The sequence below is a fragment of the Colobus angolensis genome, unplaced genomic scaffold (genome assembly GCF_000951035.1).
Source record: "Colobus angolensis palliatus isolate OR3802 unplaced genomic scaffold, Cang.pa_1.0 Scaffold289, whole genome shotgun sequence".
Taxonomy (NCBI): Eukaryota; Metazoa; Chordata; class Mammalia; order Primates; family Cercopithecidae; genus Colobus; species Colobus angolensis.
The window spans coordinates 1,055,171-1,072,112 of NW_012116143.1; the positions used below are offsets into that span (position 1 = coordinate 1,055,171).

The following is a 16,942-nucleotide window of genomic DNA, read 5'->3' on the forward strand; positions in this document are numbered from 1 at the left end:
AGACACCAGGCATCTTGGCCCTCTCTTCTGGAAGAGGTGTAAAACAATGGCAGCAGGTCCAGCAGACTGGCTTGGCACAGGGATTTTATGTCATCAACCTGAGCTTCAGATCTCAGAGAGAGGGACTGTCTCAGACAGGTCAATCCCACACATGACTCAAAGAGCAAAGATCACCCAACAGTCCAGATAGACCTGAAAGTTTATAAACCATCTAGCCCTCTGCCTTGAAGAATATTTTTATTCTTGTTCAAGTTTGTCGAGCAGAGTTTCCCATTTCTTTTTCAGGTCGAACCTCTTTTTTTTCCCTTCTAAATCACTTTTTCAGTAAAGACATTCCAGGCATCATGGCAAACTGGTTCCTTGATGATGACTCACACTGTCCTCCGCATACTCACATCTAAATATCACTCTGTGATTTCATCTAGTAGTAGAAACCGTGTTAAGGACTGAAAATGTAGCAGCATTAAAAATCTTCTAAAGGACATGTCCATCTGAAGATCTTTTAAAATCTTCTTATATCATACTAAAGAAGAAAAAATCAGAATAGCTTATTCCTAAAAGAATGATATGAAGTCACCGTCAACCTTGCATGTGGACATGCACACACAACCCACGGCTTTCACTGCTGTGAGACAAAATCCAAATCTTTTTGAGGAGGACTTGAACAACACTGCTGAGTGCTTCAGATGGGCCAAGTGAGAGAGATGAAGGCTTGAAATATGTTCATTGGATTTAGCAGAATGGAAGCTGTTGATGACCTCAGCAAAAGGAGTTGTAGTGGCAAGGGACATGCAAGAGGCAGAATGGGGTAGGCCAATGGTTGACAAGCTGAGAGAGAGTGGACACAGTCCGAGAGAGAGTAGCTATAGTGTGGCCCGGTGCTGGTGGGTGCTTTCACTTGCTAGTTTTGGGAGATGGACCTGTTGAGGATAATTAGAATTCTTAGGACAGTCCATGAAATTAACACAATTAGTTGCCTCTGGGAGAGTCGATGAGAGAAGAAAGAAAACCAAGCTATTAGAAACCAACATCACGGAACTGAGGTCTTTGCTTCAGGGGCAGATTCCATCTTTCCAGTAAGGATGTTGGCTCCAGCCTTGTGTAGCAACTGGGAGAATCCTGTCTTTTGGCTCATGGTGACTGGATTCTGCTGTTTTAAAGCTGATTCTGTAACCAAGTAAGAGCTTTCCCTAGGCCTAAAAAATTGTATCTCCAAAATGAAAAGAAAGCCGATGATAATGTAGGCAAATCTAATTCAGTGGTACAGACCCTAAAACAGTTCGCCATAATGGAGATGCATAGAAACATAACCACAAAATCCAAGGATATTTCTGCATGGTCAGGAACAGGAGCATGCACGTTATTCCGGGAGCTTCTGTGTTTTGTTTGGGGTTTTAGTTATGTAATTCTTTTCTGATTTTAAAGGAATAGATCCTGACCACAGAAAAGGTAAAAATATTAGGTTGGTGCAAGAGTAATTGCGGTTTTTTGCAATTTTAATTGCAATTACTCTTGCACCAACCTAATAGATATCATTCCTAATCCCATCACTCATAGATGCCCCATTTTTAACATTTTACCATACTGCCTTTAGAAGAGAATAAAATTAAATCATATTTTTTATTGCTGTAGTTGTTTTACTTTATCCCGAGTAATTTCTCATGTAATTACACATTATTTTTTCAGAGACAGGGTCTTGCTCTTTCACCCAGGCTTGAGTAAAGTGGTGTAAATCACAGCTCACTGCAGCCTCAAACTCCTGGGCTCAAGCAATCATCCTGTCTCAGCCTTCTAAGTACCTAGGACTACAGTTGTGTCACCATGCCACCTTATTTTTTTATTTTGATAGAGATGGGATCTTGCTATGCTGCCTGGGCTGGTCTTGAACTCCTGGCCTCAAGTGATCCTCCCACCTTGGCTTCCCAAAGTGCTGGGATTACAGGCATGAACCACTGCACCAGGCCAATAAGTATTCTTTTTAACAAATATTTTAGCAATTGCTTAATATTTTATTCTTTGAGTGCCTCATAATCCATTTAACTGTGTCACCATATTGAGAAATGTAGGTTGTCTCCAACTTTTACCACTGTGAGTAATATTGCAATTAATGCCCTTGAAATAAATCTTTTTCTGCACCTGATTATTTCCACATGATGTAGTTACTTTCCAAAAACATTTATATCAGTTTATATTCCCACTATCACTGTGTGGATGTATCCTTTCTTTGACATTCCATTAGCAATGAGTATTTTTATTTTTTTAATCTTTGCCATGTCCATAAGTGAAAATACCTCCTTTTCTTGGCATTTCCTTGAATATTAGTGATAATGGATATATTTTTACATATTATTGAATATTTATATTTGCATAAACAATTGTTCCTTACCTTGCTCTATGAGGAATACATTCAAACTTAAGAGCTTGCAGTCTGGAAAAATTTTAACTAAACAGTTCAGAAGCAAGCACTCATCAGTTGAATAGCTTGTAGGCTGGATATTCATTTAAAAAGTCACCAAACAACATCTGGCATTCTTTTGTGAGCAAGAGCTGTTAGCACTGAAAGATGTTCTCCTAGCTTTCAGATTTCCTAATGGAAAAACATGATGATAGGAAAGGAACCTGCCTCGGAGAAGAATTCTCTGGACCATGGATCCAAAATGTACCCTGAGGGCCTGTGCAGCACCATCCTCAAAGGAGACACCAGAAGCTAGAAATGATAGAAATGATCAGTGAACTCCTGGGCAATGCAAATCTCTATTTTTCCAAAAACGTTTTAAATTCCCAGACTGTCAAAAGTCTCAACTAATTTCCTGCCAGATGAAAAAAAAAAGAAGCAAACTAAAAATTAAAAATATACCTTTTATGTTGCATCCTGTATGATTTATGAGGTTTTCACTGCTCTGATTGAGTAAAAGACTGAGGTCTCCAAGGAGCTACATGGAACTTCTATATCAATAAGTACAGCTCTAAACCTAACTAAATTTTAATATTTTAATATTATGGTAGTCCTCCCTTATTCTCAATTTTGCTTTCCATGGTTTCAATTACATATGGTCATCTGAGGTCCAAAAATATAAGATGGAAAATTCCAGAAACAAACAACTCATAAGTTTTAAATTGCATACTGTTCTGAGTAGCATAATGAAATCTCACACCATCCCACTCTGTCCCACCCAGGACATGAATCATTCCTTTGTCCAAGGTATCCACATTCTGTACCTGCCCCCACCCCCACCACTTAGTCACTTGGTGGCCATCTCAGTTATCAGATCGACTGTACATTGTATCACATGGCTTGTGTTCAAGTCATCCTTATTTTACTTAATACTGGCCCCAAAGTACAATAGTAGTGATGCTAGAATACTGTTATAGTTATCCTATTTTAATATTAGTTATTGTTGTTAATCTCTTACTGTGCCTAATCTATTAATTAAACTTTATCACAGGTATGTACATATAGGAAAAACTCAGTATATGTAAGATTGAGTACTATATGCAGTTTCAAGCATCTACTGGGGAGGTCTTATAATGTAGCCCCTGCAGATAAGGGGAAAATACTATATGATATTGTAGATTTTAAATTTGTGTTTCCCTTAACTTAATGAATATAAAAGGGTTCTTAAAATAGAGATAATTTATATGTAATTAGATACAAAATTCCTACCTTCAAGGAGTTTGCAATCTAGAGGGAAGAGACAGACATGAAAATATCAACAAATAAATGTCAAATCAAGATAAATTACTCAAAACTAAATGAATAAGTAAATAAGTGAATAGATGGATATATAGATGATAAACAGGTATAGATAGATAGATGACTGATAGATACACAGATAGATAGATAGATACACAGGTAGATAATGAGGAAAAGAGTACAAGAGACCACAGAGAGGCCAGGGCCACTTTTAGCTCAGGTGGTCCGGGAGGACCTCTCTCTGCAGATACGACATGCCAGCTGAGACTGGAAGCATGAACAGTGAGTCAAAGACTTGGGGCAAGAGATTCCAGATAGAGGAAACAAGTACAAAGGCTCTGAGACAACAGAGAGCTTGATGTATTTCAAGAACGGAAAGGAAGTCAGTGTGGCTGAACCAAGAAGGAGGGTGGTAGGAGATGAACTCAGAGATGAAGTAGACATCAGATTATGTAGGGCCCTGGAGGACATTGTAAAGACCTTAGATTTCATTTCATTTGCAATACAAAACCATTAGAGAGCTTTAAGAAGAGATCCTAGCTCTCAAGTGTTTAACAATCTACACAAGGCAATTGACGAATACATGTTGAGTTGAGGGTCCTGTAGGAAATCAGAGAAGAGGAGGCTCAAGTGGTTAACACATATTTAATGAGAGATGGGTTATAAGCTGAGTCCAAAAGGAACATGGAAATGTGAATAGCTTCAGAGAAAAAGGTGAGGAAAACAGAAAGAAGAGCTAAGAAGTGGGAATCATTATAGTCAGTGGGGAGACCTCCCTGTATCACATTGGATGGTCACTCACTTCGTGTCCATCTCGCAGGCCAGCCTGAAAGCTCCTGGAGGACAGGGGCTATCTTTTTCTTCTTTTTGCCTCTACATTTTGCACACACAGTGCAGACATTAACTAGGTGCTCCATATTTATAGAAATTCACTGCAGATGGTGTGTGTTGAGAGCAGTAAAGCCAAGAGTAGAGTGAGGCTGGGTGTGTTGGAGTCAGGCTTTGTTGAGAATTGAAAATTTGTGGAGCATGTATAATAACCTATATCGACAAAAATAAAGTTATATTTGTCCATTTATTGTTATATCACATAAAATGGCAGTTCTTGACATTTTGAAGGGTCTAGTTGGAATTATCAGACTTAAACTGCAGACTCTTTTAATAATAGAAATTTCCTTTGGGTGCAATGAAATAAATCTCAAAGAAACAGGTGGCCGGCCCCCACAAGAGCAAAATCTAAAGTACAAGAGAAGCCTGGCTGTGGGTTAAGATACAGAGAACAGAGAAAACAAAAGTAATTTCAAATATAAGCTCCAAACCCAGAGGCACAAAGCCAGTCATCCAAATCACAGTTATTGACTTGGGAGGAAGGATCTCAGATGGACAACTCTGTTTAGCATATCCAGAGTGAGTAGCTGCAGGGATGCATCCACTTAAAGACTTTCCTGCACAACCCTGGGGAGGCCAATTTATTAATATTAATGTGAACAAGTTCATTTAGGAGACTCCTGCTAGAATTGGGCTTCTCCAGATCAGGATGAGAAAATTCCTATTGAAGCCAAATCTCTAGGAAGACTTTCAAGATTAGGTCATCTTTCTTCCCTCAGATCCTGCAAGGAAAAAATATGTTTAGAAGGATCATATAGACAAGTAGGCAAAAGCCTAATTCTCCTCTGGAGATTATCCCAAGCCTGGGATAACATTATATGGAGAAAATATAGGCTGTTGCATTCACCTTCTTAAATATGGAGCAGTACAGAAAGCACTGGCTTGGAGGTCAGGATACCTGCCATCACTTGGGTGTGGCCTCATATAAGCCACTTCAGTGCTCAGGCTCTGAAGCTGCTCCTCTGAAAGCAGCTGAGAATGACTCTACCATGAGTATTCTTGACAGACAATAGGTATATGTAGTTTGGGTTAAGTTTTTATTTAATTAGGGACAGAATTTTTCCAAAAGCATATAAATGCTCAGCTGAGTGTTTTCAGGAAAAGAGAGATGAGAGAGGTGGCAGTTTGCCATAGAGTACAGAAATATGACGAGAGATATGTCTAAGATAAGAGTGGTTCTTAGAAGATGGAATAATGCTCCCCAGAGATGTCCATATTCTAATCTTCAGAATTCGTGACGATGACAAAGGGAGACTCTGCAGATGTGATTAAGTTAAGAATCTTGAGATGAGGAGATTATCCCGGATTAGAGAGTAGATTTGATATAATTACAAGAATCCTTAGAAGAGGGAAGCAGGGGATCAGAGAGGAGAGAAGATACTATGTTGCTGGTTATGAAGAAGGAAAGAACCATAAGTCAAGGAATGTAGGTGACCTCTACATTCTAGAAGCTGGAAAAGGCAAGGAAATAGATTGCCCTCTGGGACTTCCAGCAGGTACACAGCCCTGCAGACTCACAGCTGTAAAATATCAAATCTGTTGTTTTCGGTCACTAAATTTGCAGCCATTTGTTACATCAGCCAGATGAACCTAATATAGGAGGGAATTCTGTGAGAAATGTAATAGCATTTCTCTATTTTGCCAGAAAGGCTTCCATTTCCTTCAGTGTCTTAGGAGTCCAGTTAGTGTTCTGTCTTGGGTGTAAGGACATGCTGAGATGGGCATCCAGCCAGAGTGGGTACAGATTGTCTTCTGGGGGCTCAGATTATGCATGGCATGAAGGTGCCAGGCTGGATGATCTCAATACAAATATTATATGATTTCATCATTTCAGAATGGCCTCTACAATCACATTAGGGATGAGGAGACCAGAATTTTTGTGCAAAAAGCCACCTTCTGCATCTCTCATGAGTATACTTTGAGTGTTGCATTAAAAAGTCCTTATCAACATTTTCTAAATGAGAAAATAGAAACCTTAGCAAGCTGTGGCTTACTCAAGTCTCATCCATAGCTTGTCCTACAGGACTGGGACAAAACCTCCAGTCTCCTGATTCATGAGTACAGAGTATTCACACTATACTCATGGAATGATAGAGTGCTCTCGCTTTTCACAGTGTTAATTTTGGAAATCTGCATGTAGTTAGAAATGACCTATGGACTCATCATACTTCCCAATAACTTTTGTATGCAGTTAAACCCCAAGCAACTGGAAGGCTTGGGAAATATGTTCTAACTAATTAACTTTTCTGGCTAACCAAATGTGAGCCTCAGAAAAAATATTGTTATATCAGTCTTCCATTCAAAGTTTTTCTAAACTTTAATGCTTCCCTCTTCCTCTATGGTAAGCAAAGCATTGCAAACAGCTTATGATCTACTTCTGCTAATACCAAGTCTCTTACGGTGTCTTAGCTACATTTGGGGCAAGGTCACATTTTCAATGCCTACCCTTATAGGTTGCTTTGTGGTTTCCAAACTGCATCCTCAAGCATTATCTCATTAAATCCTCATGACAGGTTTACAAGGTAACTATTATTTCTCCTGTATTTCAGATAATAAAACTGACACTCAGGGATTTTAAGATACAAACCCAAGGTCACACAGCAGAGTTAAAGTCCAGACCTCAGTGTTCTGACTTCAAACCCAGTATCTCTGTAGACACAGCAAGTATGGTTGATTTCCTGAATCATTCTCAGCCCTGGAATATACCCATGTATCAGTCAGGATCCCAGCAGGAAGCACGTGGCACACTCAAGTCTGGTATTTTGAGGAAAGTTAATGAAAAGAACTGTTAATATATATAAAGATGAGGGCAGTGGGTAGAGAAATCATGAGACAAAATGCAGTTCCAAGGGCTAGAAACATGAGTACCACCCTCTACCTGAAATGACAGTGGGGATAAAGAAAGAGTTATCAGAACCAGAGAGAGATAGGGCTATGTGGAGAGGGCCACCTGGCTGGAGCCATAACTAACCCACAGTGATCTGGCAAGGGAAGCTAAGGACAAACACCTGGCCTCCCTCTCTTCCATCCTCCTGATCACCTGCTGGCGCCTCCCATTGACCAATCCAACCAGAGGACAAGGGAGCCTGTCAGCTCCCCAGGACACAGCCAGTGGGCTGCTGGGTGGATCTGGAAGGACAAGCAGAGGACACTCACACTCCCTGAAGCTGCCTTGTGCCTAAATTCCTGATATTCTGTGGATTACAGTAATTTATTTTATGGCCATAACAGCTACCATTGAACTAAACACACACTAGGAACTCATTAAATACTTTCGCAATGATTAATACAAATTCTTAATCTTTTATGGTGTCATAGAAGGATTAACTAGTTTTTGGTGTTATTTGTCCCTTCTAACAGAGAGGTTTCCCAGTAATAGCTGATTAATGAAGAGTTTTTCATTTCCTGAACTCTGGTTTTGTTCATATTATCACATATACAATGAATAACACACGACACCAAGCAGAGACCTGAGACCCTGACCTGGGAGACCCTGATCCGTGGGAGAAGAGAGGAAGGTGATGTCAGACTGTGGCCACACACGCGAGGATACCTGGCCCCAAGCAAAGACCTGAGGCCCCAGACCTGAGATCCATGGGGAAGGAGAGGAGAAGGTGATGTCAAACTGTGATGCCCTCCCTGATTGGGGCATTGAAGGAGAAACGTGGTGTCTCAACGCTGAGTAACCGATCTCTGAACAAGCCCCTCCTTGCTTCTCCAAGTAGATGCTCTTGAGAGTGTTTTCACCACAATTTCCAACAAATATATACACAGATAGTATTTGCAACCCTGGAGTGTTGACAAACAGGGGAGCAGAATGGGAAACTATTTGTGTAAGTAGAAATATTGTTCCAGACCAGGTAAAGATCAATTATTTTCATAAGGTTTTTTTTAAAGAATTATTTCAAGCAAACAGAATTAAACAGGTTTATCTTTATTTTGTCCTGCTTGGTATTGGAAGCAGATGAATTTTTTAATTTACCCATTTACAGGCAATCATTATTTATATCTTCAAAGAATTAATTGTGGAAGCGCAGAAATGAACACATCAGAGTCTTTCAGTTTCTACCTCAGATGTACAGATACCTGCCCATTTCAGAGAAAACAGCCTCAGAAGAAAAATATAATTGCTTTGCCTAGTGCATAAGGGGTCAGTGATATATAATCAAAACTACGTACATCTTCCTTTATAAGAAAAGTGCACAACTTCGCCCTGTGCCATGTGACTCACCTGTCTTCTATGACTCACCCCACTAATTTTGGGCTCGGTCGTATGACTTACTTTAGTTAATGGAAAGTCAATGGAACTGCCAGTTCCCAGCAGAAGCAGTAGAGACATTTTACATTTCCACCAGTTGTGCCATGAAAGAGCAGCATGCATCAGATAGTGATTGCTCCTTCAGCCTGAATCCTGGAAATAAGAAGGCATGTGGAGTAGACCCCTAGTCCAGATTGGGGAAAATCCGAAGTCGATCCACTGTCTGGAGTAGAGCCACAGCAAGAGACAAACATCACCTAATATTCAAATTTGGGGTTGTTTATTACCACAGCAAAAGCTGATTAATATACTCAATAACTTTTTAGAAACAAACGAAAAAAAACAACAAGCTGTGAAAAGGAGGCTTAATTGGTGCAACCTTATTTGCATAGCTAAAATATGCAGTCATTGTGGATTCATACTCCCCTTTAAAGACATTCCAAGTAAAACAAAGTTGGTTGTGTCTGAGACTCCACATATAATATAAACAGGCTAGCACATCGTTAAATAATATGGTAGATGATCAACAAATATTTGAAATGGGTTTGATCAAACACTTAGCAAAGATACAACTGAAAAAATTAGCAATCTGAAAATCAGGAACCCTGGTTTTACAGCCAATCGTACATCTGAGTGAATTTGTCAGGCACCAACATTGCATGATTTAAGAGGCACGTGCTTGTGCACATGTGCACATGCACGTACACACACACACACACACACTGGGCCAGATGGATCAAAAACATCTCCCTTACCACTCTGTCATGGTCCAAAACTGTCAACCATGATAAGTTGCAGCCTGTTTAAGAAATACAAATCAGAATGTGGTTGATCTAGAAGCTATAACATGTGAGGCACTGTTGGTCACAGAAGAAATTGAGAATGTTTAGTCTAGGAAAGATAAGACTCTAAGATATATGTTAGTTGCTATCAAAAACTTGAAGACTTATCCCATAAGCAGATTAACTGTCATCTGTATAGATACAGAGAGCAAAACTGCAGACAACAGAAGACAGTTACTGGGACACACATCTCAGTTCAGTTTACTAGAGTGTTCTGTCAGAGCTGAGCAGACCCTGAGATTAAGGCGCATCTGGCCTGTACCTGGCCACGTAGTATAAAGTCAGAGCGGCTGACATGCAAGCACATCCCCAGTTGCGGTGCAAACATAAAGCCATATCCGGTGAACTTGGAAGGAGTAGAAGAGCAACAGAAGCAAGGGATCTGCGGAGAGGAGGGATCTTCAGGAGAGGATCCACCATCAAAGCTTACACTAGCTGAGTGAGCCAGAGTAAGCCACAGGCATAAAAGTCAGAAGGGGTCGTGTTTTCAGGGATACGGTGGTAACTGAAGGTGAACCTACCACGGTCTAGCCATCCCAAAGGTATGTGTGCATCTTGGGGAAAAAAGTCAAAGGTATAGAAGAATGAGAGGAGGCATAACATCCAAAGGCCTAAGCAAATATGCCAGAGGGTCCCTTTAGATAAAGGAAAACAGGAAAGAGGAAAGCCATTGTTCACAAGTTTGAGAAAGGTAAATAAGAATCCCTTGGAGTGGAAGTACCAGGGTGTACAGTCTGCAGCCAGGAGAAATCCAGGGGAGGTTCAACAGAAAAAAAGCCCTGATTAAGGACTTGGCATCAGGCCAAAGGCCCTCTGAGCGCTGTCTAAGGAGGTGGCAGTGGTGGGAAGGGTGTCAGCAGTAGGGAACAACAACAACAACAACAACACCTGGTGTCAGGGGCCACAGCAGGGTGATGCTAGCTAATGCTCTCACAGCATGCACTATACGCCAGGCAAGGTACTAAAAGCTCCACACGTATTAGCTCTTCCACTCCTCACCACAACCCTGTGAGCTAGGTACCACTGTGATCCCATTCTACAGATGGCAAAACTGATGCATAGTGAGGTTTACCCAAGGTCCCTTAGTTAGTAAAGGCAGACCCAGAATTTGCAGGCAGGGAGCCTGGTTCCTGAATTGTGTTCTTAACCCAGAGCCAGGAGCTCAGCCCAGAGGAAGAAAAGCAGGGAGGTGGTGAGAGGGTTAGCCAAGACCTGGATAGGGGAGTGGGCAGAGACCTCAGGAGGGTCCACAGATCTCACAGTCACCAGATGGGGCTCAGAAAACAGGCAACGTTTACTGTAACTGCAGCCTCATTTTTCCTGGGGACATCAATTAAAAGAATTTTGTAGCAATCCTAACCGTCCCACCATGTGAAAGGGTTGCTTCTATCAGCCAATGTTTCCTGCTGCCCAGATGTTCCAGAAAAAGCTGGACAACTGCTCGTCGGGTGTGTCATGAGGGGATTTTTGTAGTCCCTTAGCATATTTGCAAAGTGAGGCAGGAATGATTTTTGGCTGTTTACTGTTTTGTTAGCCTTCATTTCCTTCCTCTCCTCACCTCCAAAGGCAGTCTCTAACTTAATTCGATAATCCTACTCATTCAGTGAACTACTAAACTGTAATTATTTGCATCCTGAAACAAACCTGCTTTTACCATCATTATCCTTGGAGCCCACTGAACCCTCAGGCATGCCAGCAAGCAGCACAATGATGACTCTCTTGTCCCAGAGGCCCTGTAAGGCTTCCTTAGTTATAGCTGTGAAGTATTTTGAGAAACCTGAATTAAAGTGCTAGAAAAAGCACAACACACATTTATTGCTCATCTTGGAAAGACAACAGCAATGAGCTTCCAAAACTATCTTTGATTAACATAATCTGGGGGTAATGAATATGGATATTGCCAATAGTCACCTAGAAGCATGTTTTCTTCTGTATATTTTGTTCTCTCCAGTACATTTCCTACCAAGAAAGGAAACGGTCCCAACTCCCTGTTTGCATCAATAAAGCAAGCACTCAGGGGAATTACGTGAAGAGAATAGGACCAGGGGGCATTCTTGCCACCCTCACCCTTTGCTTTTGGTTGATTCTCCACATTTTCAATACGGTTTCTAATTACCAGGAATACGAAGTGCAAATAGAAGCCATCACCTTCATAACAAGGCTGGTTTGTTTCTCGGTGTCCTTGTGACAGTTTCTGATGAAGGCTGAACAGGACAAGTAGCCCAGGGGATATCTCCAGACAGTGCTGCATCCATAGTCATTGCCTGCCGAGGAGAGCTGTTAAGAGGCCCACGACCTGCCCAGGGAAGGAAACAGGAAGTACCTGTCAGACTAGTGGCCTCCTGCGGAAAACAGCCATATCTGGTTTTCCACATGGAGCACTTGTCATTATGCCTGGCATGAGGCAGGGAACCTCAGGACTGCTGTGCTAGAATAAGCTGGGGCATTTAAAGAACCCCTGTATATAGGCCATACTTCAGACAAATTACATTTGAATTTCTGGGGTGGGGCACGAGCACCAGCGTTGCTGAAAGATACTTGGGCATTTCCAATGTGCACCCAAGATGGAGAGCCACTGCCAAGGGGTCTCAAGACGGGAAACCCATTCACCACCCCTTGAAAAGCGGGCATGAAGCCCACCTGCATTTACCACAGCCACAACCTGCCACGGGGCCCGTCTCCTCGATTCCAGCAGCACATGGCTTGCGAGGCTCTCCTGGGGCCGGCTGACAACTTTTCCCCTTCCTGCATACAGTGTCCTGTGTGCAGGCACTGCCCTGGCTGCAGAGTCCCACTGGCTTGTACATCTCTGCTTACTTGTCTGCCTCCCCGCTGCCGCAGGTCCACACCCCTCGCCTTTTTACATCCATCCTGGGCTGCCTTAAAGAGCCCCGGGGCCTAAGATTCTGCCGCAGCTACGATGAGCTTTTAGAAATGTAAGTCCTCTCATATTGCTCACCTGAATAAAAGCCTCCGAGGACTTCTCACCGCACTGAATATCAAAATCACAGCCCTTTTATCTTGGCTGATCAGCCCCTTGGCAGTCTGACCTCTGCGCATCTCAAACAAGAGAGCCCTGCGGAGCCCAGGGCCAGGCTCTGGCTCTGGTGACTTTGGGTAAGTGACTGCCCCTCTCCTGGCCTAGTTTGCCTCATCTGTAAAGGCAGTTATGTTATGAGGATTAAATTAGTCGACACGACACTCAAATCCTCCTCCTTACCCTATACCAGTCTCACTTAGATCCCAACAGATGCAACACCTGCTCTACCCTCTTGAACCACAATGTGAGGAGCACTTCCCTGACACCTGGTGCAACTGGCTCCTTTGCAGCACGCAGGAGCCAATGCCATGTCCACAGAGACCTTCCCGCCCCTTAATCACCCCCATTTTATTTCCTCTAAGCCTGTACTAGTTTAGATATATTTTACTTATTATTGAATATTTATATTTTTATAAACAATTGTTCCTTACCTTGCTCTATGAGGAATACATTTGCTAGGGCAACCATAACAAAGTATTGTGTTGGTGCAAAAGTAATTGTGGATTTTGCAATTTGTGCTTTACTGCAACTACTTTTGTGCCAATTTAATACCACGGACCAGGTGGCTTAAGCAATAGAAATGTATTGTCTCACCATTCTGGAGTCTAGAAATCCAAGATCAAGGTGTCAGCAGTATTGGCTTCTCAGGGCTATGAGGAAGAATCGCTTCCCTGCCTCTTTTCTAGCTTCTGGTGGTTTCACGGCAATCTGAAGCATCCCTTTGCTTGTAGAGGCATCACCCCCATGTCTGTTCTCCCTCTGTGTGTGACTTTGTATACAAATTTCCCCTTTTTATAAGGACGTCAGTCATATGGGCTAAGGGCCCATTCTACTTTGGTATGACCTCCCCCCAACTAATTACATCTATAATGATATTATTTCCATATAAGGTCACATTCTGAGGTGTGGTGGCTTGACTTCAACATTCTAATTTAGGGGGCCATGATTCAGCCCATAACACAGTCTTTATCCCTCTCTGAAACTGACTGATTTTATTTGTCAACCTGTGTATTGCCTCCTCCCTCCTCACCAAACGTCAGCACCATGACAGCAGGACCTTGAATGTCTCATTTACCACAGCAACTGCTACATAAGGCTGGGCTGACACAGAGAAGATGCTTTGTACAGTTGCTTGAATAGATGAATTAAAACTAAAGCAGCAGGCCAATTTTCTGAATAAAAACACTGAAGCCACAATAGTGAAGCTACTATTCAGTTATTTAAAATGATGTTTCCATAACTATTGATGTGGGAAAACATCCTAACATATTGTTGAGCAAAACAAGAAAGTTTCAAATCAGAATAAATGATATAATAACATTTATAAAACACACACACACACACATATATAGGTCCATTCAAACAGTTGTGTAGTTACATAGAAAAGGGTCTGAAAGAATATAAATCAGATTGTAGCTAGCTGGGTGGTATTTTATTCACTCATGTGGTTTTTTGTTGTTTATATTGTCTGACTTTTCTGCAATAGTTATGCGATGTTTGTGTAAAAAGAGAAATAATAAAAGCGAAGCTTTTCAGGGAAAAACAAAAACAAACCCTCTCACTTCCAGTGTGATTTGGGCATCCACTATCCCTTGTCCCAGGCTGCAGGCTCCATGAGAGCAGGGACCATGGTTTTTGCACCTACAAGCCTCATGCCATGCTTGGCACATAACAGGTGTTCCTTATATGCTGGCTGAGTGGAAATAAATAGATACGTGGATTCATGTCCCCACAAGACCTCAACCAAAGCAGTTGTTCTAGCAGCCTTCCTGGTAAACATATGGTATATTTTCTTACCAATGCAAAAATCTTTAGAAGAAGAAAGAGGAGAGGAGGAAGGGGACATGGAAGGGAGGAATGCAGACACTCTAGCCTGTTAAATATCTCTGGTGTATTATCCAACTATAGTGATATCTAAGGTGTTGTCAAGAACAAAAACACAGCACTAAGCAGCACTGTCAAAGCTAGGAAAAAATTAAACCAGAAAGGCTGTCACCCAAACCTGTGAACCAAACAGCCACATTTCACTTGATTCTTCTAATTAGTGTTTGAAAAGCCTTTAGAAGCAGACAAGTGCTACATTAAGTGCTTAGTATTCATTAATACTTTGAGTAGATGAGGTAGGCAGGTACTTACTGAGTATGTAAATGTCCTGAGCTTGTCAGTACAGTATTTGGAATCAACGTCTGGCTATATTTCAAAAATTCTATACATTTATGAGTTTTATAAATTTTATACAGTTTTTATAAATTTTCTTCAGCTTCTGGCTTCCAAAGAAAGTAGCTTCATATATTTGCAGTTTATAATTTACTAAACTTTAGAAATTACCTAACACTGTAGTTCTCAACTCTATCAGATCCAACACCCTTTTTATAATAAATACTTTGTCATACCTCCTTTTAGTATCCTGAAGTGAAATTATTGATAATATACCTATATACAAATATTTCAGTGTGTAAATACCCAGGAATACCCAAATGACTGTGTCAGATGCTTGCAATATGTGAAAAATCACTGCAAATGTGCCAGTTCCAGATGGCAGGCTGTTCTAGAGTGCGGCATGAGAAATGCAATACCATGGGTGGCATTCCCACAGGGGCCTTGGTTTTCTGAAAGGGCAAACAACTCCTCTTAAGTTCCAAACTAAATACATTATAATCTTCCTTTGATTTATTCTATAGTTATATTACTGGAAAATTCAATTTACTTGTGTATTAAGGCTATCCAAAGTATCCTATGAGTTTATATGTAAAAGAGAGTGAGGTTCCAGGCTCAGATTATCATAACCAGGATTTTAATCTACAGGAATGTCAAGCAAAATATCTGAAAGTTGTGTGGTAATGTCCTACACATTTCACATCTCAGGGTCCCCCCAGATGCCAGGAGTACTCCCCACCATTCCAATGTTTGAGAGTTTAAAAAAAAAATCCCCAAAACATTTTTTGTTTCATTTGGGAGCCAAGTGCCAAAATAACCCATGTGGTGGCATGGCCCCTCTTGAGACTCATGGATCAATTTTACATCCTTATGTTAAAAAATGTAGATCGTGCCCCCTCAAAATATGCCCAAGAATCACAGACCAAGTGTTGGCAGAGTCAAGTAAGAGATACAGGTGAGATGGACGAGCACTTTCCATATACCAGGCATTTTCTTAAGCTCCTTATGGATGTCGCTCATCTAATCTTCACATCAACACTAAGAGAGAGACTGTATTGTCCCATTGGACAGTTGAGACCGAAACACAGATGTGGCTTACCCAAGACCACAGAGCAGTAAGTGGCAGAGCCCTAACTCAGACCATCCTCATCAGGATGACTGTGCAGCACAGTGCACGTGCCGACAGTCCTTTAGGACTGGAGAGAAGAGCAAGGAGAGTGGAACCATGGAACCCTCTTGTGTTATGAGCACACAGGTAGACCAGTTCTACCAGTTCAGGACATTAACCTCCAACCATCCCTCCAAGTCAAGGTTTGTTTCTCACTCGGTCTCATCTTCTGCTTTCTTGTGTTTTTCCTGCAGACATTCATGCCCAGGAGAAGGCTGCACTGGGTCCCTCTGGACCTTTCCTAAAAGGGAGATCCCTGTTCACTAGATGAGTTCCAGAACCATCCACTAAGGCTTTGTAGCCCCCTTCCATCAGCTGACCTTCACTGCATCCCCTATCGCTCAAGATGAGTGGCTTCCTCACCTCACTGGACCCCCGGCGGGTGCAGTGGGGGGCTGCCTGGTATGCAATGCACTCCAGGATCCTACGCACCAAACCAGTGGAGTCCATGCTAGAGGGAACTGGGGCCACCACAGCACATGGAACTAAGCTAGCCCAGGTGCTCACCACAGTGGACCTCATCTCTCTTGGCGTTGGCAGCTGTGTGGGCACTGGCATGTATGTGGTCTCTGGCCTGGTGGCCAAGGAAATGGCAGGACCTGGTGTCATTGTGTCCTTCATCATTGCAGCCGTCGCATCCATATTATCAGGTAAGTGTCTCCATGCAAGGAAGTACTGTGGAAAATGTGCTTACCAGCCTGGTCACTGCTCATACCCCTTCTCCGGAGTATTTAGTGGTGAGATGTATGAAGTGGCAGAAAAGTGGATCATAATGCTCTTTTTTGCCTTGACTTCCAGGGAGGTTAGGGCCAAGTTTTGACTTAATTATAGTTAGTAGCTTCCTTTTTTTTTTTTTTTTTTTTTTGAGATGGAGTCTTGCTCTGTTGCCCAGGCT

At 41.9% G+C, this 16,942-nt stretch overlaps 1 protein-coding gene across 1 annotated transcript in view; it reads left to right on the plus strand.

Annotated features, from left to right (window-relative positions):
- The window catches only part of SLC7A14 (solute carrier family 7, member 14), a 118,898-nt gene that overhangs the window by 37,431 nt on the left and 64,525 nt on the right, over positions 1-16,942 (plus strand). Inside the window, exon 2 of the mRNA XM_011948994.1 lies at positions 16,242-16,697. Within this exon, the coding sequence (XP_011804384.1) occupies positions 16,394-16,697 (304 nt within the window). The 5' untranslated portion in view covers positions 16,242-16,393. The remainder of the gene's footprint in view (positions 1-16,241; positions 16,698-16,942) is intronic.